A 23,487-nucleotide genomic window follows, 5' to 3' on the forward strand; every position below is an offset into this window, starting at 1 on the left:
ATCACACAACCCTGGGGCCACGGCAGGAAGCTTTATTCCAAGAGTGATAGAAAAAAAGCAATGAATGGAGTGATGTTAACCAGATTTGTCTGACTCTGAAGCCTATGGGTCTCTCCTTGCATCACTTTGCCTTCAAGAAATTCTTAAATGTGTCCGTCCATCCGGCCATTGGGTATTTAGTGACCATCTCTTATGTTTTAGACTAGAATACACACAAAGATATGGTTCCCCATCTCTTAGAGATGGATTGGGTAGAAAGACAAATAACCCAACTGGTACAATGCAGTGTGATAGTTGCCATGATAAAGAAATTAGAGGGTGTGTGGAAACATTTAGAAGGACCCCAGTACAGCCTGATGGGGTAGTTAGAGAAAACTTAATGAGGGCAGTGGTATTAAGCAGAGAATGAGGCTGGCATTGTTGCAGAAAAGATGGTGCCTGTATTTCATTGTATTCATTTGGGCTTGTCTGGCATTTGCAGTGACCTTCTGAAGGCTTATTTACCTTCCTCTCATTAAAGAAAAAAGCCCAAAAACTTCTTTACCTATAAATAGGACAAATATTCTTTCAAGTGTTACTAAGAATTCTAGCAGTGTGCACAATGTGGGCATTCTAAGCCCACTCCATAAATAATTTATTGGTAGCCGAGTAATAGAATAAGGTTTCTCTTTATAGGAAGCATCTGGCGGGGTAGACTTTTTTGTTTGAATGAATGTTTTATGTGCTGTTTCCTTAAAACATTTAAAAGGAGGCTTTAATGAACCTACCAATTGTTTCTTGCGCTGTTCTTCTTAGCCACAAAATTGAAACCTTAAGTGTTAACAAGGGGCCAGGGGCAGAAAGTTTGAAATATACTTAATGTAGAGTATGTTAATCACTTTCTTTTATCAGTCATAAAAGTATTAAAAAGTTTATTAGAAAGAGTATTATATACTATTACCAATTATTTTTAAAAATGCTGAAGAAAAATGCCAATGAACGTATGTTTATGGTGCTGTATTGGCATTCAATTATGGCTATTAATATTTTGCTATATTTTATTTTACTTATTTTAAAATCAACTTTATTGAGATATAATTTACATGAAATAAAACCAGTTTTAAGCGTTGGCTGAGTTTTGACATATGTATAGTCTCTTGTAACTTTCGTCATAATCGAAAAAAAAATATATATTTATTTTTAATTTTTTTGGTATATGTGTATACAGTTTTAGGCTCATGTGACTGTCAGCCACAATCAGAATGTTCCGTAATGCCAAAAACTGCCCATGTGTTGCCTCTTTGTGGTCAGACTGTGCACCCCAGACCTCTGGCAGCTAATCCTCTGTTCTTAGTCCCTATAATTTTGCTTTTTCCAGATATGATATAAATGGAAGCATACAGTATGTACTCTTTGAGGCTAGCTTCTTTTCCTCACCATAATATCTTTGAAATTCATTCATGTATCTTTGAAATTCATTCATGTTGTCGTTTATCACAGTAGTTGAATATTTTTCCATCATATGGATGTACACTTTATTCATTCACCCTTTGAAGAACATTCAGGTTCTTTCCATGTTTTGGTGGTTATTAATAAAGCTGCAGTAAACATTCCTGTATAAGTTTTTTTTTTTGTGGACATAGGTTTTTGTTTCACTAGGGAAAATACCTAGGACTGGAATTGTTGAGCCATATGGTAAGTGTAGTTTTTTTTTTTTTGGTAAGAAACCGCCAAACTGTCATCCAGAGTGATTGTGCCATTTTGCATTCCCACCAGCAGAGTATGAGAATTCCATTTGTTCCACATCCTTATCAGCATTTGGTATTGTCAACTAAAAGATTTTTTTTTAGTCATTCTAATATCTGTGTAGTGGTATCTCATTGTAGTTTTTGTGTGTGTGTGTGTGTGTTACGCAGGCCTCTCACTGTTGTGGCCTCTCCCGTTGCGGAGCACAGGGTCTGGACGCGCAGGCTCCGGACGCGCAGGCTCAGTGGCCATGGCTCACGGGCCCAGCCGCTCCGCGGCATGTGGGATCTTCCTGGACCTGGGCACGAACCCGTGTCCCCTGCATCGGCAGGCGGACTGTCAACCACTGCGCCACCAGGGAAGCCCTCATTGTAGTTTTAATTTGCTTTTTCCTAATGGCTGAAGATGTTAAAGATCTTTTCTCGTGCTTATTTGTCATCTGTGTATCTTCTCCTGTGAAGTTCCTTTTCAAATCTTTTGCCTGTTTTTTTTTTTAATTGAGTTGTTTTCTAACAATTACATCTTGGGAGTTATTTATGTATTTTAGATGCAGTTCCTGTCTTGGATTTGTGATTTGCAAATGTTTTCTCTCAGTGTGTAGCTTGTCTTTTCATTCTCTTAACACTGTGCTTTCCAAAGCAAACGTTTTAGATTTTGATGAAGCTCAGTTTATTGATTTTAAAAAGAAGTTTTTTATGGATCATGTTATAGCTAAGACCTCTGCCTCGCTGTGGGTCCCAGAGATTTTTCCCTGTGTGTTCTTCTAAAAGATACAATTTTACATTTTACATTTAGATCAGTGATCTAATTTGAGTTACTGCTTGTTTAAGGTATGATAGATCAGGGTTCATTTTTTTGTAAATGTTTGATTGTTCCAATGTCATATGTTGAAAATGAAAACACTATCCTTTCTCCATTGCACCTTTGTCAAAAATCAATTGGCCATAGTTGTATGGGTCTATTTCTGTATTCTATTTCACTGGATTCTTTTTCAAAATTGTTTTCACCCACCTAACTCTTTTACTGTTCCAAATAAATTTCATAATCAGCATGTCTTTATGTATAAGAACTCTTGTAGGGATTTTGATTGGGATTGTGTTAAATCTATAGATCAATTTGGAGAGAATTGACAACTTTATTATATTGAGGTTTCCAATCCACGAATTTGGTAAGTAAGCCTCCTCACTTATTTAGGGTCTTGATTTCATCAGCATTTTGTGCTTTTAAGCATATATAAAGTCTTATTAGGTTTATACTTAAAAATTTCATTTTTTGGAGATATTGTAAATGGTATTTAAAAAATTTTCAGTTTCTGATTGTTCATTGCTAGTATATTGAAATATGATTGATATCTGCAAGTTGACTTTGCTAAACTCACTTAATGAATTCTGGGGGCTGTTTTTGTAGATTCCTTGGGATTTTTTTTTTTTTTTTTTTTTTTTTTTGCAGTACGCGGGCCTCTCACTGTTGTGGCCTCTCCCGTTGCGGAGCACGGGCTCCGGACATGCAGGCTCAGCGGCCATGGCTCACGGGCCTAGCCGCTCTGTGGCATGTGGGATCTTCCCGGACCGGGGCATGAACCCATGTCCCCTGCATCGGCAGGCGGACTCTCAACCACTGCGCCACCAGGGAAGCCCCCTTGGGATTTTTTATACGTATGGTCATTATATGCAAATAAAGATGGTTTTATTTCTTCCTTTCCAATCTGGATGCCTTTTGTTTTCTTCCCTTGCCTTACTGCACTGTCTGGGACTTCAAATACAGTGTTGAATAGGAACTGTGAGAGCCAATATCCTTTCCTTATTCTTGATGTTAGGGGAATAGCATTCAGTTCTTCATCTTTAAGTAAATATGTTTTTTGTAGGTTTGTGGGTGTTTTTGTAGACGTCCTTTAGAAGATAAAGGAAGTTTCCTTTAATTCCTAGTTTGCTGAGTTTTTATCCTGAGAGGCTGTTGAGTGTCAAATGCTTTTTCCTGCCTCTGTTGATGTGATCGTATGTATTTTTTCTTCTTTAGTCCTTTAGTTTGGTGGATTACATGGATTGACTTTGGAATATTGAAGTAACCTTACATTCCTGGGATAAATCCCACTCACGATGTGTTAATGTGTTTTTCCAACTCGTTAAAATTTAGTTGAGGATTTTGTGTCTATCATTCCTGAAGGATTTAGTCTGTAGTTTTCTTGTAATATTTTGGTCTGATTTTATGAGGGTAACGGTGCCCTAACAAAATGAAGTGTGAAAGTTCCCTCATCTTCTATTTTCTGGAAGAGATTGTGTAGAATTGGTAGGAATTTAAGTATTTGGTGGAAATTGCTACTGAAATCATCTTGATTTGGAATTTTCTTTTTTGGAAGGTTTTTTATTACAAATTTAAGTTTTGAAATAGCTATAGGACTATTCAGTTTCTCTTATTTCTTCTTTGGTGAATTTTGATAATTTGTACATTTGAAGGAATTGTGTTATTTCATCTAAGTTCTCCAATTTACATGCATAGATTTGTATGCATTATTTTCATATTATCCTTTTAATTACTGTGGGATCTGTAATGATAACTCCTCTTTCATTCTTGATATTGGTAATTTATGTCTTCTCTTTTTTTTTTTTTTTTTGCCAGTCTTGCTAGAGGTATCAGTTTCATTGATCATAGAGCTATCTTTTTTTTTTAACATCTTTATTGGAGTATAATTGCTTTGCAGTGGTATGTTAGTTTCTGCTTTATAACAAAATGAATCAGCTATACATATACATATATCCCCATATCTCCTTTTTAAATTGATTTTTCTCTATTGTTTTTCTCTTTTCCATTTCATTGATTTCTGCTCTTATGTTTATTATATCCTTCATTCATTTTGCTTTGGGTTTATTTTGCTCTCTTCATGGTTTCTTAAAATAGAAGCTTAGATTATTGATTTGAGATATTTCTTCCTTTTTAAAAAAATTTTTATTGGAGTATAGTTGATTTACAATGTTGGGTCAGTTTCCCCTGTACAGCAAAGTGAATCAGTTATACATATACATATATCCACTCTTTTAGATTCTTTTCCCGTATAGGAATACGGAGTATTGAGTAGAGTTCCCTGTGCTATACAGTAGGTCCTTATTAGTTATCTACTTTATATATAATAGGTATATATTTCTTCTTTTCCAAAGCATTTAATAATATAAATTTCCCTCTAAATATTACTCTAAGTGCATCCTACAAATTTTGATTTATTTTCATTTTCATTTATTCAAAATATCTTTTGATTTTTCTCTTTTACCCATGGGTTGTTTAGAACTGTGCTATTTAATTTCTAAGTACTTGGGAATTTTCCAGTTTTCTTTCTGTTACTGATTTTCTAGTTTATGTCCATTATGGTCAGGGAATATAGTTTGATTTTAGTTCTTTTAAATTTGTTAAGGTTTGTTTTATGAGCCAGGATATCTTGGGAACTGTTCCATGTTCACTTGAGTTGTTGGGTAGAGTATTTTTATAAATTTATTTATTTTTGGCTGCGTTGGGTCTTTGTTGCTGCGCACGGGCTTTCTCTAGTTGCGGTGAGTGGGGGCTACTCTTTGTTGCGGTGCGCGGGCTTCTCATTGCGGTGGCTTCTCTTGTTGCGGAGCATGGGCTCTAGGCGCGCGGGCTTCAGTAGTTGTGGCACATGGGCTCAGTAGCTGTGGCTCATGCGCTCTGGAGCACAGGCTCAGTAGTTGTGGTGCCCAGGCTTAGTTGCTCCGCAGCATGTGGGATCTTCCTGGACCAGGGCTCGAACCTGTGTCGCCTGCGTTGGCAGGTGGATTCTTAACCACTGAACCACCAAGGGAATCCCTAGAGTATTTTTTTTTTTTTTTTTTTTTTTTGCGGTATGCGGGCCTCTCACTGTTGTGGCCTCCCCCGTTGCGGAGCACAGGCTCCGGACGCGCAGGCTCCGGACGCGCAGGCTCAGCGGCCATGGCTCACGGGCCCAGCCGCTCCGCGGCATATGGGATCCTCCCAGACCGGGGCACGAACCCGTATCCCCTGCATCGGCAGGCGGACCCTCAACCACTTGCGCCACCAGGGAGGCCCCCTAGAGTATTTTATAAGTGTAAATTAGATCTAGTTGGTTGATGGTGTTGCTCAGCATTTTTATATATATATTTTTTTGTTCTACTTTTTCTTTGAGAGAGGAGTATTGATGTCTCAAACAATAATTGTGGATTTGTTCATTTCTCCTTTCAATTCTATCAGTTTTTGCTTCATGAATTTGAGGCTTTAATGTTAGGTACATACACAATTAGGATTGTTATTTTTCATTATTATGTAATGTCCCTTTTATGCCTGAATACTTTTCTCAGATATGAATAACCATTCCAGCTTTCTTTTAATTAGTGTTTGCATGGTACATCTTTTTCTAACTTTTATTTTTAATCTACCTCTATCATCATATTTGAAGTGGGTTTCTTGTATACAGCTTTGGGTTTTTTATCCATTCTCATAATCTCTGTATTTTAATTGTTATGTATATCATTTACATTTAACATATATCAATGCATTTTAATTTAGGCCCACCATTTTCTTACTTGTTTTCTGTTGTTTCTTCTGTTTTTGATTCTTCTGTTTCCCCTTTTAAATCTTCTTTTGGATTATTTGAATTATTTTACTGTTTCATCTAAATTTATCTATTGAGTTTTTGAACATATCTCTTTGTATAGTTTATTTTAAAACATTAAAGAATTTTTAGTGGTTGCTTTAGAGATTATAGGAACTTTTCATTTCCCCATAAGTGAAATGTAAAAACGTTGCCGCACCTATCCCCAGTATATTTTATATCCAAAAACATTGAAAATACCACCAGACTATGTTTTAACTTTTGCTTTACTGTCATAAATGTTTTAAAGAACTTGAGGGGTTTTCATTTCTACTGTTCTTCTAGATAGTTATCTAGATATTTATCATTTTTAAAAAATTGAAGTATAGTTGATTTACTACCACTTGCTTTTCTCTTCCTTCATTTTTGAAGTTTCCACCTTTCTCTGTAGTATCATTTCCCTTTGGTCTGAAGAACCTCCTTTAGCATTTCTTTTAGAGCGAGCAGATCTTTTGGCAGTGGATTCACTTGGTTCTCCTTCATTTGAGAATGCCTTCATTTTACCTTCACTGCTTAAGAATTCTAGCATGACAGTTTCTTTCAGCATTTTAATAATATTGTTCCACTGCCCTCTGGCCTCTATGGTTTTGACTGAGAAATCTGCTGTTATTTGAATCATTGTTCCTCATATATGTGTCATTTTTCTCTGGCTGCTTTCAAGAGTTTTTTTGTTTGTTTGTTTGTTTGTTTGTTTTTGTTCTATGTTTTTTGTCTTTATTTTTCAGTGGTTGCTAGGTGTGAATTTCTTTGAACTTATCCTGTTTGGTGTTTGATAAGCCTCTTTAGTCTGTATGTTTTATGCCTTTTTCAAAAATTGGAAAGTTCTAAGTTGTATTTCTTCCATTTTTTTTTTTTTCTACTACACTCTCCTAATTTTCTCCTATTTTTCTGGGACTCTGATGAAAGACCTTTTGGTATTGTCTCAGAGGTCCCTGAGGCTCTCTTAATTTTTTCTTTTCTAAGTTTTTTCCCCCCTGTTTTCATATTGGATAATTTTTATTGATCTGTCTTCAAGTTCATTGACTACTGTGTCATCCCCATTTGTTGAGCCCATCCAGTCCATTTTTATTTGGTTTTTGTATTTTCCATTTCTAAAATTTTTATTTGGTTCTTTTCTATGTTTTCTGTTTCTCTGCTGAGACTTTATTTTGCCATAAATTTCAAGACAGTTCACCCTGTGTGTTGGCATTTTGCCAACATCGTAATCACTTGACTTTAAGCCATGTTTATGAGTCTTTTTGTAGTTAGAAGTTTTACATTTTGATATAATCAAATCATATAATTTCTTCTTCATTCTTTGTGCATTTTGTTGACCCTGTCTTAGGCATCCTCTATACAGTATTTTATTTCATTTAGTATTGACAAAAGCCTATTATCTCTGTATTATAAGTGAAGAAACTGAGGCTCTGAAAGGTAACAAATCTAGGGTTACTCTATGAGAAGAGTTAGGATTGAACTTAATGTTGTCTCCAAAGCCCCTGATCTTTCTGCTTTGCCTTTGAGAACTGAGCTGGAGTGGTGACTTGGAGAATGGAAGGGGAACAACAGATGCATGAGTTATGGCCTGGGCAGACACACTGGGTTTAATAAAACATCATCATCATCATCATCTCTTCCCAGTTCAAATAGTCTTTAAAAAGGATGCCTTCATCTAATATTATTTTTAAGTTATTTTTTGTTAGGAAATTTATACTAAAAAAATTCAAAAGGTAAAAAGGTTATATAGCATATACTTCCAGATACATACCATTTATATCAAGCAAGTAAGCATATCTTCCCCTTACTTTTTAAAATGATAGCCTGCCACATATAATATTCTATACCATAGTGTTTTTGTTTAACAGTGTGTCTTGATAACTTCCTTTGAGTGCACAGAGTGATCTCTTATTCTATTTAGTGGCTCCATAAGATTCTGTTGAGTGGCCATATCACAATTTACTTATAACCATGGACTGTTGACTTTCAAAAATGAACTGTAACATACATGTAGGAGCACGTTTAAATCACATGAGAACGGTTCAATAAATTATCAAAAAAGTGAACATATAAGTAGCTTTAGTGTGTATGCTAATTTCTGTTCTTGGAGTTAGGTTAACCTGCTTCAGAAAGCTTGCTGGATGTTACAAACAAATAAATCAGGTGTTTTCTATAGGCAATAAGGTTTACTTGACACATCATAGTCACTAGAGCCAGACAGAGCAGGATATGAATCTCAGCTTTTCCACTGGTTATGTGATTTTTGATCATGTGTATAGCGGGGGTAATCTGCTCTCAGAGTTGTTTTAGGGATGCAGATATTGTATTTAAATTAGCTAAGCTCAGTGTCTCTTACCTAGTAGGGTCTTGGTAAATACCAGTTTTCTTAATCTGTTTTTTTTTTAAATTTCCAACTTTTAATTTTAACAAATCTTAAACTTATAGAAAAGTTGCAAAATAGTACAACAAACAACCATATATTCTTCATCTAGATTTATCAGTTAATATTTTGCTACATCTGCTTTATCTCTTTTTTCCCCTCCCTCCCCACTTATTAGAGAGCTCGTTGCAGGCATGTGACAGCACCCTTAAGTACTTCAGCATGTATCTCTTACTTAGGATAATTCTCCTACAAAATCATAATACTCTTACCTTATATAAAATTGTTACTCAGATTCCCCCAGTTATCTCCATATAGCTTAAAAAAATTTCAAGAGTCACCGTATGATTTCACTGTACTTAGTAGTCAGGCCTCTGTTACTTCCATTTATTTAGAAGAGTCCCCCAGCCATTTTTGCCTTAAGATTGTCATTAAAATTTTTGAAGAGTCCAGGCCCATTGTTTGTAGAATGTCTTTCAATTTGGATTGGTCTGACTGACAACTCTTGATTAGACGCAAGTTAAAGGCTCTAGGCATTTTGGGAATTCCGTGGCGGTCCAGTGGTTAGGACTCGGCGCTTTCACTGCCGGGCCTGGGTTTAACCCCTGATTGGGGAACTAAGATCCTGCAAATGGTGAGGTGCAAAAAGAAAAAACAAAAAGATTGTAGGTGTTTTAACATTTTAAATGAAATTGCTTACTTTCAGTGACTTAGTTCAGGAGGCACGAGATGTCATTTTGTTCTACCAGGAGGTGGTATTAACTATATTCTCTTGATTAGGGTGGTGTCTAGTAGGTTTCTATATTGTGAAGATACTCTCCTTTTGTAAATAACAAGCCATCTGTGGGGTGATATCTTGAGACAGTGGGAATATCGTGTCTTCCAGTGTTCTTTCACCTGATGCTTTACGCATTGATGATTCCTGCCTGAGTCAGTTATTACTATAGCAGTTGTATAAGGGTGATTTTTCTCTTCCTGTTATTCTTCTACATTTATTAACTGGATTTCTGTTGTAAAGAAGAGCTTCCCATTTTCCTTTCCTTTTCTTTCTTTACCTATTTACTCACTATCAGTGTGGAGTCATGAATTCTCTCTCCACTCAGTCATCATTCATTTCAGTGCTCAGATTGTCCTGAGTCTGGCTCTTACGTCTGGGTTAGTACGGTTACAGCAAAGGTAAGCTTTTACTCCATTTGTAGCCTTGGAAGCTATGGGGATTCATGCAGGTATTGTCCCTTAAGATCTTACTTTTGATGACCCATCTGTGCTTATTTTCTAGCAAATCACCGAACTGAAGAAAGAAAACTTTAACCTAAAGCTCCGCATCTATTTCCTCGAGGAAAGGATGCAGCAGGAATTTGGTGGCCCCACTGAACACGTCTACAAAACTGTGAGTGCCTGCTTCTTGCCGCCATCCCCATTGTCTTTTCTAACAGTCATTCCAAGCAGACGTTTGATGAATATTTGTTCTCAGAGTTGGCATGGGTAGAGAGCGCTGCCTTCACTTCATTTGAATTGATTACAGGGAGCATAAAGATAATAGCATGACCTTAATATTAAACAAGGCAACACGAGATTAATTTTAAGGGAGTCTTTCTCTCTTCTTAAAATGGGCATTCTGATTTACCATGTCTCAATTGCCTTTTTCTCATTATTGATAATTTAGACAAAGACAGTGAAATGGTAGAGTGTCTTTGGAATTGAATCCTATTGTTACTAACTAGTGTAACTGTAGGCAAGTCACTTCAGCTCTCTGGGCTTGCTTCCAGAGTTAAGTGATAATCCCTCTGTCTTGGGGTTATTTGTGTGGATTAAAATAAGTTGACAGATGAAAAGCCTCAGCACCCAGTCAGCGCTTGACAATGATGATCACTGTCTTATGGGGGCTTCCGTGGGCAGCCCGAAGGTAGGCTTGTCATTTTTCCTGTGATCTGACTCTTCTGTATTCCTTGTGTGCTTGCTTATCACTGTCAGAAAAAAGAGTCTATTCCTATCTCAAGTCTTGACCTGGAGGTCTCTGCCTGAAAACAAACCTTGGTTCTGAAAGTTGAAAAAGGAACTTGGCTTCCTTGAAAAGACATGAGTACAAACAGTATTTTAGTGCCCGTTTCTTGACTTTCTCTAGGAGATTAGCCCTTGGCCTGAGAATTCTTCCATTTTTTTCTATTCGGAAGTTTGCACCAGTGGAAGCTTTTGAAGGAGGAAAAAGAACTCTCCTTGATTTTAGCGGATGGACTTAAATGGGCTTGTCTTGAAGAGGGATTGTACTGTACTTCTGAGCATTTTCAACAATTGAAAAGCTCCCTTGTCCCTCAAGACACGATTTCTTTTTCTTTATTGTGGGAGAGAAGGACAATGAGGATCTCCCCTTTTCTGGAAGGAAGTGGTGGTGCAATCAGAATTTTAAAGAAAACCCAGTAACCTAAAATATTTTGGATGCAAGTATGATTATCATGTATCTCAGAACGAATATGGGTGTTAGGAAATCAAAGTAAGTTAATTGCTTACTCCTGGTCAGGCACCTGTCCTGGGCATTTGTGCATTCATCATCTTATTTTAATTCTCAAGACAGTCCTGTACAATGGAGATGTTCCTCATTTTGCAGGAGAGGCAGCTGAAGCTCAGGGAAGATCAGCAACTTGCTCGATGTCATATAGCTGCTCTGTGAGATGGGTTTTGGACCCGGGTCTGCCTACCTCATTCTACTACACAGTTTCAGCTCTTCTTTTCCATTGTTTGGCTAGATGACTTGATTTGATTGCACTTTATTTAAATTTTAATTTTTTGGATAGGTGTACATGGTTCAAAATCAAAAAGCATAAAAGGTGTACACTGGAAAGACTTTCTTCCACCCTTGTCTCCTAGATTTAACCAATATCATTAATTCCTCAGGCAGAGAAATTTTATGTGTACACAAGCAAGCATTGTGTGTGTACGTATATGTGTACAAACCCCCTTTTTACATAAATGCGAGCATGTTCTGCTTTGTACCTCGCATTTTTCCTTAACAATATCTTGAATATCTTTCCTTCTTAGTGGTTTAAGAGTTTCTTCATTCTTTTTTATAGTGATATTCTATTTTATGCTTATAAGGTGTCTTGATTTTTGGTTTAGACGTTACGGTTGCCATGTATATAAGTTTATAACTTGAAATATTGAGCTTTCAAAAAAAAAGTCTAGTGGACATGTTAGCAGTCTAGTCTTTTAAATTTGCTGGGCTGGGGTGCCAGTTGGTTCATGAGAAAGCACAGCACTTAGAACATATGATGTCAGCTGTTACATAGAAGCTCTCTGCCCTTCAGAGAGCTGGAACAGGAATCTTCTCTTTGAAGGGTGTTTCTGCAGTTTTCACAAAACCACAGTTGAAGACGCTGTGCACTGTCACTCAGTATCCTTTATGCGAAGATCAGTTTCTTCTAGAAAAAGTTCTGCTGCAGAGATGACTTCTTTAGTTCCTGTTGTTTGACAGTGAAAAAAACAACACAGTCTGAGCCCTGTCTCGTAGCCTCTTCTCATTTGTTCGTTCATTCAATCCTCAAATCCACCACGTCAGGTGGGCTTTATGTTTTTCGTGTGACACTTGAGGGATCCAAAAGGGGACACCTTGCTTTCCGACCTCCTGGGCTTTTGTTTCTAAGGACAGTTACAGGCTCGCACTTGCACTTTCACATTGGATGTGAGCAGGAAGGCAGGGCCTGTGTCTGCCTTGTCTGCCGTGGTGGCCTTGGTGCTTAGCCTGTGCTTGGCCTGTCACAGGGGTTGGTGTATGTCTGTGAAGTGAAGGAGTGAGTAAATAAACGAGCATCCACTGACTTGCCACGGTTTCCTCCTGGGAAGGAGTGGAGGCAGAATTTGAACCCAGGTCCGTCTAGTCCCAAGGCTGTGGCCTTTCCATTCTGGCTGACTTCTCGGTCAGGGGTGCTCCTCCCCCCAGGGCTCCTTGGCTAAAAGGAGGGAGACCTGTCCTCGGAGATTGTAAATTTTACTGGAAATGTTATTTTTATTTAAAATAATACACATGTAGTATGGAATAAAATGTAAAGTTGGCATAAACTCTTAAAATAAAGCAGGAGCAAGATTAGGGAAATCCTGGATTTACAGCAGTCCTCTGCAGGCTGCGCACTCAGACCTTCCTCTTTACTGCACGAATTCACCTAATATTCCGCCCGGGCTACATCTGTGGACTGGTTTGCGAAGCTGATCACTCCCCGCTGCCTCAGGTTGTGATCCGTGTGCCAAAGAGTCTGTCTTTGGATTCTCACGTGAGTTACAAGCCCAAGAGCCTGTGTCTCCCTTTGTTCCAGTCACTTAAGAGGAAGACGGCTGGGGAACACTGTGGTGTCCCCTATAGACAGCTGGCCCTGTTTGGTCATGGCTCTTTGGGAAGGGAGCACCCTGAAATCTTACATTGAAATGAGACAGGCAGTGGTGTGGCCTCCTGCTTATCCATGCACAGGTTTTATTTTTTTGACGCTGTAACACATTCCCACTGCTACAACCACCACATGCATGATTGCAAACAACCAGAAGTAATTGCCTTGGAATGGTAAAAGCAAGCTGCAGAATTGATTGTAAATTTGCCTGGTGGAGGGCAAACAATTTTTAAATCAGCCTCACTTGTATGACATTTATGCCTGAATGTTTGAATGCTCTGGCTGTTAGAAGCTTGGAAAATTTACATAATTGTTCCAAGGCTGGAGAAATCCAGGGCCTTCTTCGGAGCCCACCAGTGTTCAGTAATTCCCTTTTCCCTGTGCCCCGAGGCTAATGAGGGTTTGAATCTAATATCTGTCTATTATGAGCATCACGGAGCCAGTCCGTGCTGAAAGCAGGTTTCCCACTATAGGCATTCGGATGTCCTGTGCTTCACACTGTTTCTTTTCTTTCCTAATCTTGTCTGGAAGAACATCGAGCTCAAGGTGGAAGTAGAGAGTCTGAAGCGGGAGCTCCAGGAGAGAGAGCGGCTGCTCATCAAAGCCTCGTGAGTACCTCTCCCCCTGCCGCGAGCTCACAGGTCGCCCAGGGTTCTGGTGGTGGAGGCTGGGTGCGTCGGTACAAGAGAACCTTGTGTTTCTAAGCCAGTTCTTCCCCAGCGGGGCTCTGAGGACTGCGAGGAAATTTTCATTTTTATTTAATTATTTTTCAATGAACTTTTAAAATGTAACATACTTACAGGAAGATGAACCGATCGTAAGTGTACACACAGCATGATGATTTTCACAAAGCAGACACAGCTGTGGGCCACCTTCCAGATCAGAAACCAGAACATCACCAGCCCCCCTAGACGCTTCCTTTGTGCTCCCAGAACTTACCCTTCTCCCACAAAGAGAACCACTGCTCACCGCTAGCATCCGCATTGCTTAGTTCTGCCTGTTTTTGAACTGCATAGAAAAGGAATCGTACACTGTGCACCCGCCCTTTTGTGTCTGGCCTCTTTCCTTAGCCATGTGTCTGTGAAATCCATCCCTGTTGTCAGTTACATCAGCAGCTCCTTCATTTTCATTGCTGTGAAAGGCTGGGGGGCCTCGGGGTCCTGAAGGACTCCTGCGGTGGGTAAGGCAGGGGGGCAGAGGGTGGGGCTTCAACCAGAGGAGCTCGTTCTTGTATGTGTTTTATGTACTAGGGTCCCTTGTCATATTTAGTTTATAAGAGGGGTTCTACTGCTTTAAAAAATTTGAAAACTATTATTTTAGTCAATCAATCAGTTAATTAATTTAAGTATTTATTGAACAACAAGCACAGTTCAGAGGATACAGTCTGTGACTCAGTGGGTCATTCATTCATTCATAAACATTTCTCACGTAAGTGTGCCACACGCTGAGGATTTGAGAAGAGATGTCCCTGCCCTCAGGAGCTCATTGGAGACGGGTGAGCCTGTGAACGGGGTATGCTGGAGGTGCAGTGACAGAGGACGTTTGTGGGCACGAGGTGAGGCACCAAAGTGTGCTGAGTTTCGCTTGGTGAGAGAGGAGTAAGACTTCCCAGAGTTGACCCACCAAGGACCTGGCTGGAAGCTTACGTGGCAATGCTTCATCTGTCCTAGCAGCAGAGCTCCTGCTGGATACGGCTGCCCAGGGGCATGGGGCCTTTGGCCTAGGGCACAGCTGCGCTGCTCTGGGCCAGGCCACACAATTCCTTTTATTGTCACACAGCCAGCAGCCAGCATGGACTGCTGTGGGCTCTGAGTAGACTAGAGGTTCCCTGGCCCAGGCTTCTCTGAGTTACGCTGACTCTGCACACGTGGTATTTTCTGAGTGAGTTGAGTGATGAATGAATGAATGAACAAACTAGATTGACGCTTTTTTTTTTTTTTTTGGCCACGCTACTGGGCTTGCGTGATCTTTGTTCCCCATCGAACCCGGGCTCAAGGCAGTGAAAGCGCCGAGTCCTGACCACTGGACTGCCAGGGAATTCCCTTAACACGTTGTTTTTGTTGGTTGCTTTTGTTGTTGTTGTTGTTTGGAAGCACATCGTTCTCTGGGCAGGAAGTCAAATCGACTTTACCAAGGCTAGAAGTCAGTAGCAGAATTCAGTCTGTTTCCTACTCTGTTCACCCTGCCTGCTGCAGATCTCAGCCAGGACTTGTTTCTAGCCAGGCGTGTGCACATGGAAACCCAGACTCAAAAAGGCCACGTGCACGCCTCAGTACCAACGCACTGAGCTGAGTGTTTGGGGGCTGGTGCCCGTGTTTGTATGCACAGATTTTCCAGCCGCCCAGACTGGTGTCCAAGACCCTTTTTGGTCTGACCAGCTTTATTAATGTATTCAGAAAATATTTATCAAGCAGTTGTCGTGTGTGGCACTGGCCTAGGTTCCTGGAAATAGAGCTGTGATCCAAACAGACACACGGGGCTTACATTCTGGAAGGAGTGATGGGGACAGAATACTTAGAGTAATAGATATATAAGTACAAGTTGGGAAAAGAGCTGTGAGCGAAAGGGAGGAAGCTGTGAGAGTTAGAGCAGCAGGAATAGGTCCGTAGCTGTAGGTGTGTGGCCGGGAAGGTGGCGTTTGAGATGAGATTGGATCTGGGGGTAAGTAGGCCTTGACCAGGGGAAAGCGGGGAGAAGGTGTTGAAGGAGGAGGGAATGTGCAGGTCTCAGGAGATACGACAAGTCTGGGGGGCTCGGTCTTGAGGCCTCACTAGAGATTTTGATCTTTATCCTGAGATCAGATGGAAAACAGTCATGGGTTTTAAGCAGCTGACACAATCAGGGCTTTGTTTTTTAAAAGGTCACTCTGGTTGCTGAGTGGGGAATGTTTTGTGGAGGGAGCCGGGGTGGAAGCAGGGAGTCGAGTTAGGAGGCTGGGCCAGTAGTTTAGGCAAGAGATGCGTGATGAGCTGCATGGGGGGACTGGGGAGACGGTTGGGAAGCAAAGTCCACAGGGCTTGGTAATGGTGGGAAGGGCGATGTCAAGGATGCCTTCTAGGGCAGGGGTTCTGTTGAAGAAAGTCACGGTGACTTCACTGTTCCAGCTTTCTCTCCACCAACACTTTATCCCAGATAGTGCGCAGGCACTGAAAATGTCCTGCCCCTGCTGCTCTAGCTTTGCCTTGGCAGATCTCTCCTGCTTCCCGTCCCCTCCTGGCCCAGATGCCTTTCCTGTCGCCTCCCCTCCGTAAAGGTTCATGCTGAGTCCCGTGGCTGCCAATGGTCCACATCTCAACCTCTGTACAGACTGCTCTGGCATATAATGACAATCCCATGTGTATGTCATACTTTACAGTTTATAAAACGCTTTCACATCCATTTATTGATACATTCCATCATTATCCTGGGAGCTAGGCAACTTTCTAGGAAAACCTTTTGTAGCGGGGGGAACTTAGGCCTGGAGATGGGAAGGACCATGACAAAATCACTTAGAAAGATCAGAGCTGGGATTAGAACTCAAGTCCCTGACTTTTAGCCTAGCACTAGGTTTCATGTTCTTTATTTTCCTGTATGTGATTCTCATTTCTCTAACATGACCATACGTCTTGTGAGGCCAGGAGCCTGTTCCCCTACTTGAGTGGAGATGGGGCCAGTGGAAGGGGCAGGGGCTCTGGGTTGGCTCTGCCAGTAGGTGGGTCTTTGGCTTCTGAGTCTTGGCTTCTCAGCTGTTCCTACTTCATGGGGCCTTTGTGAGGATTACCTGCCACGGGCTAGGCACCCTGTCCACCACACATCTGCTAAAGGTGCCTTTCTTTACCCCGAAATGCCCAGCACCTGTCACAGGAAAAGCCCCTGCTTTTTCCTAAAGAACTATAATTAGAATGGAAAGGGTCAAGAGGAAATGTTGAGGGTTAGAAAGGATAGCGAGGGTGGTGTTTGTAGAAAGTTCTGTCTTGTATTGGGTGGAAAGCTGGATTAGACCAGTTTCTGTAAACCTTTCCTCTCCTTAGGGCTTGCTGTCGATCTCCTCTGTTGCCCCAGACTCTATAAAGAGAGAACGGGTAGAAGGAGAGAACGAATGTTTCCTGAGATCCTGCTTTGCCCCAAACCCTGTGCCTGGCACTTGACATGCTTTATTGCAGTTGATTTTACAACAGCTGTTTGAGGCAGCCAGTGTTCCCATTTGAGTGAAAAGAAAACTGAGGCTCAGAGGAGTAGGAAGTCTTGCCCAGGTTGGTCACAGAACTGGGACTGGCCTGGTCCGGAGCCCGCTCTGCCTTGCTCTGGAGTAAATATATAGTTTGCTGGCTTTCTATTATCGTATGGCTGACTTACAATAAGGGGGCATTAAAAACGAAAGCAGACATATTGTCGGGAGTAAATTTTATCTCTGTGGCTTTAAAACACAAACAAAAACAATAATTCCATCAGTAGGGGAAAATTGCGCCATACTGCTGAGTATAAATTTTATTGCTACAGAGATACAAAGATGATAAATGAAAAGTTGGAACATTTGTTATTGGGAATATATTTTATTGGTATAACTAAAGTGCAGCCAAACTAAATAATACCAGTGCTTGTTAAAAATTGTAGTCAGCCCCTCGACAATGTGTATGATTCAGACTGCAAAACAGAAATGTTTGATCTGGGCCGATAGGAGGGAGCTGGTGTATTTGCACGTGCTGGGTGGTGGAGGCGGGGGAGGGGGAGGCAGTCGAGTGGGCCATTTTCTAGAGGAGTCTCTATGAAGCCCAAGGGCTAAGACATTTCTGGCGGTTAGTGGAAATTTGGGACTGGAAAAATCCTGTGTCCAAGGCTCAGGAGGGAAAAGCTTCTAGTACCGAAATCTTCCAGCCGTGTATAATGCCTCTTGAGGAGCGGTGGAGGTGATTGTGAATCACTGTGAATTCCAGACAGTACTGATCAGGAAATGAGCCGAGGGAGTGGTGGCTCAGGACCTTTCACAGCATTAATCAGGAGGTGACCGTGGTGGCCTTAGTTCTGGCCAGAGAGGAGCCATTCTCAGCTCAGGTGCCAGCGGAGGGGATGGAATGAGGCCTCTTACGGCGGCGCAGCAGGGGCCGCCGGTGCTGCGGTGGCCTCGGGGACAACAGGCTAGCAGGCAGCCCTCGGATCAGAGAGGGAGGGCACCGCGCTACGGCCACCACGTGTGTTAGCACGTTACTTCTAAGAGGTAATCGTCTCACTTTTCAAATGAGGAAACTGAGGTATAAGAGGTAATTTACCCAGAGTCACGCTGAGGACATAATAGAGTCAAAATTTGGAAGCAGATCTGTTCAGCCTCAGAGCCCCTGTTCTTTCTTTCCAATTGTTCACATTGAATTCCATTAAAATGATATCATGACACTGGGGCCTTCTGAAGGCTTATTGGTGAAAGGAAACAAGATATGAATAAAGTCTTTATTTGCAGGCGACTCATGTTCGAGACAGCAAGGATGGCCCTCTTGACTTTCCATTGTTCTCAGGCAGAAATTCACATGGCCCGTACATGTGAGTGTCTGATCACGTGGCCCCTGGTTGGAAGAATGTTATATACCCTTAAAGTAGGGCATGGGAGGCTGGTGGGGAATAGATTTATCCTTTTGCAGTTTTTCTGAAAAGCTAGCTTTAGGTGGAGCCATCGCCTTCATTATTCTGCCTTCTGGAAACCTGCAGTCATTTTAGAAATCTGATGAGACCTGCCTCTGAGTCTTGTGTCTCACAAATTCACATCTGACACTGTTTTTCGAGAACCAAAATGAAAGGCGTCTGTGGTCGTAGCGCTGTGTCTGGTGTTGGTGGGCCACCCCCACCATGCTGGTCGAGCAGAGAGAATGTTCCACGATGCCCGGCGATGTGAAGTCTGCCTTTTATGTTAGAGGTGGTGGAGGAACGTGGAGGGCGGGTAACCTCCTCTCCTCAGGCCCTCAGTCACCGCTCCTGCTCGCCAAGTGGTCGTGCTGTGTTTGAGATGCTCCCCCCTCCAGTGGCAGAAGACCTTTACCAGCAGGTTTATTTTCGTTGTCTCCAGCTCCTTGCACACTGGTTTGTCACACCAGCTCTCTGCCTTTCCTGCCGCCGGTGGAGGTGTACTTTATCGGAAGTTTCGTGGTGGGGAATTTGGCAATAGCTGCCGAGTGTCTTAAAAACGAGCTTATCCTTTAACCTAGTAATTCCCTTTCTAGGAGTTGACCCTAAGGAAATCACTGGATAGTATGCAAACTATATGTATATATCATATATATGTGTTTTATTTATTAAAAACATTTATTTATTTATTTAATTTATTTTTGGCTGCATTGGGTCTTCGTTGTGGTGCATGGGCTTCTCATTGTGGTGGCTTCATCTTGTTGCGGAGCACGGGCTCTAGGCGCATGGGCTTCAGTAGTTGTGGCACGTGGGCTCAGCAGTTGTGGCTCGTGGGCTCAGCAGTTGTGGCTCGTGGGCTCTAGAGCGCCAGTTCAGTAGTTGTGGCGCACGGGCTTAGCTGCTCCATGGCACGTGGGATCTTCCTGGACCAGGGCTTGAACCCGTGTCCCCTGCATTGGCAGGCGGATTCTCAACCACTGCACCACCAGGGAAGCCCCTATATATGTGTTTTAATTGAGATGTAATTGGCATATAACATTGTGTAAGTTCAAGGTATACTGCACTGTTGACTTGATACATTTATATATTGCATTATCTGTGCTTTTGAATTACAAATCTTAATTAAAAAAAAAAAGCTCAGCACAGGTCTGTGGGAGAAGTGACCAACAAATATTCTTTGTCTCTTTGGAGCGGTTGGAATCACCATCTGACTGTCACTCTTGTGCATTTTACGCCTTTGCCTCTATTCGCAGCAAAGCAGTTGAGAGCCTCGCCGGAGGAGGTCGCTCTGAAATTCAGCGGGTGAAGGAAGATGCTCAGAAGAAGGTGCGGCAGGTCGAAGAGCTCCTAACCAAGAGAATACTCCTTTTAGAAGAGGCAAGTCCAGACTTCCCTGGCTGTCCAGTGGTTAAGACTCTGTGCTTCCACTGCACAGGGCGTGGGTTTGATCCCTGGTCGGGGAACCAGATCCCGCATGCTGCGCGGTTCGGCCAAAAAAAAAAAAAAGAAGAGGCAAGTCTGGAAGCCCTGAGGAGAATGTGTTTCCTACAGCGCGTTCATAACCGAGTGGGCAGAATTTTGTTCCTCTTGTCATAAACTGTCAGGGTTTCAGCAGGGACAAGAGCCCCCCGTTGCTGAGCACCTCTTGGGCTCCAACCCCGTTCTAGGCACTTAGCATATGGAATTTATACCCTTATACCCTGCGCGCTGGCCTTTATTGTCTCCATGCTCTAGATGAGGACACGGAAGTACAGAGAGAAATACTAACTAGTCCACGTTTAGTCCCGGATTTAAGTTACAACAGCTGATTTTACAGCCTGTGTCCTGACTGCAACACCACCCTTCTTTTTATCTAGTTTAGTTCCTTTACTTTACAGAAGAGGGAGCTGAGGCCTGAGGCCCGGAGAGGGGAGGCGACCCGCCTAACACAGCTAAGCTTGGAGCCAGGTTTCCTGACTTGTAGGCCATGCGTGGCCACGCAGCCCCTGTTCCCAGAGCCCAGCCTCCATCCCTCCATCCCACCTGTGCCCACTGCCTGCTTCCTCTCGGGGAGCCGCTGTGTGTAGCTCTTCTTGCCCCCCATTCTCAGCCTGTGGTGGGAGTCAGGATGCTCCTTGGCCAAAAAACTTTATCTCCTAGATGTTGAAAAGCTTTCCTCCATGTTAAGCTCATCATCGAGTGATACCAGTTCCTTTTAATTCTTGATCTTTGAAGTCTGTTGTTTCTCTACCCAAAACCCTGATTCTTCTTGGCAGATAAGAGGAGAAATGACACCACAAAGTACTTCTAGATACAAAGAGCAGATTCATTTGTACTGTATTTTACAGCTTATAATGGTCTTTTCCATTTGTCATGTTCACATCAGCCCCATGGGGGTGTGTAGATCCTAGGTCCAAACTACAGATGAGGAGACAGGCTCAGAGAGCTGGGAAACTTCGTCTTGGTCATAAGCAGTAGAGCTGAAACCAAAAGGAGGGTCTTCTGAGCCCAAATTCTGAACTTTAGTTAAAATGTAATTCTGAGACTTTTAAGAGACTTAATCTGTTGGTTCAGTCATCTTATTTTTCCCAGTAAGTGCTTCCCCGGGTTTTAGGGTAGCAGCGTGACTGACGGTACTGGACTGAATCCCTGCTCTGTCACTAGCTTGTTGGAGAAGACATTTGCCTTCTCCGAGCCTCTGCTGCTTCATCTGTGAAATGAGGCCAGTGGTGTCTGTCCTGCAATAGTAATTGTAATAACCGCAGTGAACTAATGATTTATGGAGGGCTTACCGTGTCTGAGGCACCCTTCTCAGCCTTTTCATACACTGACTTAGTTCATCCCTTCAGTAAACATATGAGGTAAATACTTTTACTATCCCTTTTTAAGAACAAAACCAAAAACATGATGACACAGGCACAGAGTGGCCAAGTCACTTGGCACAAGGTCACCCAGGTAGTACATGCCAGGTGGTCTGGCTGTAGAGCCTGCATTCTGGGCTGGTCGAGTCTCTCTGTCAGTATGTAGCTTTCTAGGATTGAGTGAGGATCAAAGATAGTATAAATAAAGCTCCGTGCTCAAAGCCCGGCATCAGTAGGCACTCAGTAAATAATAGTTTTTGCTGTTTTTTTCCTCTCAGAATATGGGGAAGTGGTTTTCCCCAGCTATCGGTGATATTGGCAGGCTGTCACCCTCTTGGGGAGACGGTGGTGGACGAGGCACCGTGGAGGGAAGGTCAGGGAAGAGGAAGCCCACGTTTTTTGAGCTTCCTGTGACGCAGCAGGCATTTGACAGAGTCGCCCAGCAATTCTTTGAGACGGTGGTTATCCCTGTTTTATAGGTTGGGAAACGGGCTCAGGGAGGTTAAGGGACTACTCAAGGTCACCCAGCAAATAAGTGGTGGGAGAACTGGGTTTTTTTTTTTTTTTTTTTTTTTTTTTCCTTTTTGCGTTATGTGGGCCTCTCACTGTTGTGGCCTCTCCCGTTGCGGAGCACAGGCTCCGGATGCGCAGGCCCAGCGGCCATGGCTCACGGGCCCAGCCGCTCCGCGGCATATGGGATCCTCCCAGACCGGGGCACGAACCCGTATCCCCTGCATCGGCAGGCGGACCCCCAACCACTGCGCCACCAGGGAGGCCCGAGAACTGGGTTTTGAATCCAGTTCGATTTGCCTTTCATCTTCGTGATGCAGTCAGATGGCATGAGGGCTTGGAGACTCACGTCTACTATTTGGTCACTTTCCTGAGCACCAGGACCTTTTTCCCGAACACAGACGCTGCCTGCATGATTTAGGCAATTTCCTTTTTGGCTTCTCTGAGCTCTCAGGAAGAACATAAGAGTTTTTTACCACTTAAATCACCTTGGAGATACAGAAACTGCACTTTAGAGTTGTGTAGTCATTATCTTAAAAATAGTGAGGGGGCAGTGTGGTGTGGGAAGAATTTGTATGGAGATTATGGATACTCCTAGGAATTTATGTATGTTTAGGTATTGAGAGGCACATTTCTCCTCGTTCTCATTGAAACTGTAAATATTGATCGGATTTTTCAAAACCCAAAATACGGTTCTTGTAGAGAGTCTTTTCCATTGGAAATGCCTATTACTCTTCAGGATACAAGAAGGGAAAAATGGCTGGTGAATGTATTTATTACTGATTCTCCCGATGTGTAGTACAATTCAGGGAGGGGAAATGTGCTGGAGAAAAAGTCATAAATATTTATATTTTAATCCAATTTCCTTTCAAAGTGTTCCCAATTGTATTGAAAAATTGCATCAAATGCGTTTAATTTAACTCTAGGATGTGAAAGCCGCCCAAGCAGAGCTGGAAAAGGCCTTTGCTGGAACAGAAACAGAGAAGGCTCTTCGGTTAAGCTTGGAAAACAAGCTTTCAGAGATGAAGAAGATGCACGAGGGGGATCTGGAGACGGCTCTGGTCCTGGAAGAGAAGGACAGGTCTGGCTCTTACCCCTGTGATGCTCTGACATCCATTTATCTGGCAGCATGATCCAAAAAAAAACGGAAGGGGTTGTTGCCTTCCTACCCTTTTCCCCTTCTTTTTCTACTTGTTCCCCATAGTGAGAAAACTAGGGATAAAATCAGGGTGAAAGGGAAAGGAATAGGGTAGTGATATGAGGACAGAGATAGAATTAGTAGACAGAAGTTCATGCTGAAAAGTTCTACTCCGATATTAAATTTAGCATTCAGGTTTTGGCTCTAAGCTTCCTGGTAGCCAAAGGAAAAAGGGAAAAACAATTTTGGTGGACCTAAGATTCACATTGCTCACAAGACAAAACAAGCTAGTAACTCAGGAGAAGCCCAGTTTTACTTGTCATTGTCAGAGAGACATTTCT

At 42.1% G+C, this 23,487-nt stretch overlaps 1 protein-coding gene across 4 annotated transcripts in view; it reads left to right on the forward strand.

Moving 5' to 3' along the window:
- The window catches only part of CDK5RAP2 (CDK5 regulatory subunit associated protein 2), a 185,412-nt gene that overhangs the window by 21,570 nt on the left and 140,355 nt on the right, over positions 1-23,487 (forward strand). For all 4 annotated transcript variants that reach the window (XM_060100621.1, XM_060100623.1, XM_060100622.1 and 1 more), the window contains exons 4-7: positions 9,976-10,086; positions 13,601-13,677; positions 19,912-20,035; positions 22,935-23,089. In XM_060100621.1, the coding sequence (XP_059956604.1) occupies positions 9,976-10,086; positions 13,601-13,677; positions 19,912-20,035; positions 22,935-23,089 (467 nt within the window). The remainder of the gene's footprint in view (positions 1-9,975; positions 10,087-13,600; positions 13,678-19,911; positions 20,036-22,934; positions 23,090-23,487) is intronic.

The sequence above is a fragment of the Mesoplodon densirostris genome, chromosome 6 (assembly GCF_025265405.1).
Source record: "Mesoplodon densirostris isolate mMesDen1 chromosome 6, mMesDen1 primary haplotype, whole genome shotgun sequence".
In the NCBI taxonomy this organism is placed as follows: domain Eukaryota; kingdom Metazoa; phylum Chordata; class Mammalia; order Artiodactyla; family Ziphiidae; genus Mesoplodon; species Mesoplodon densirostris.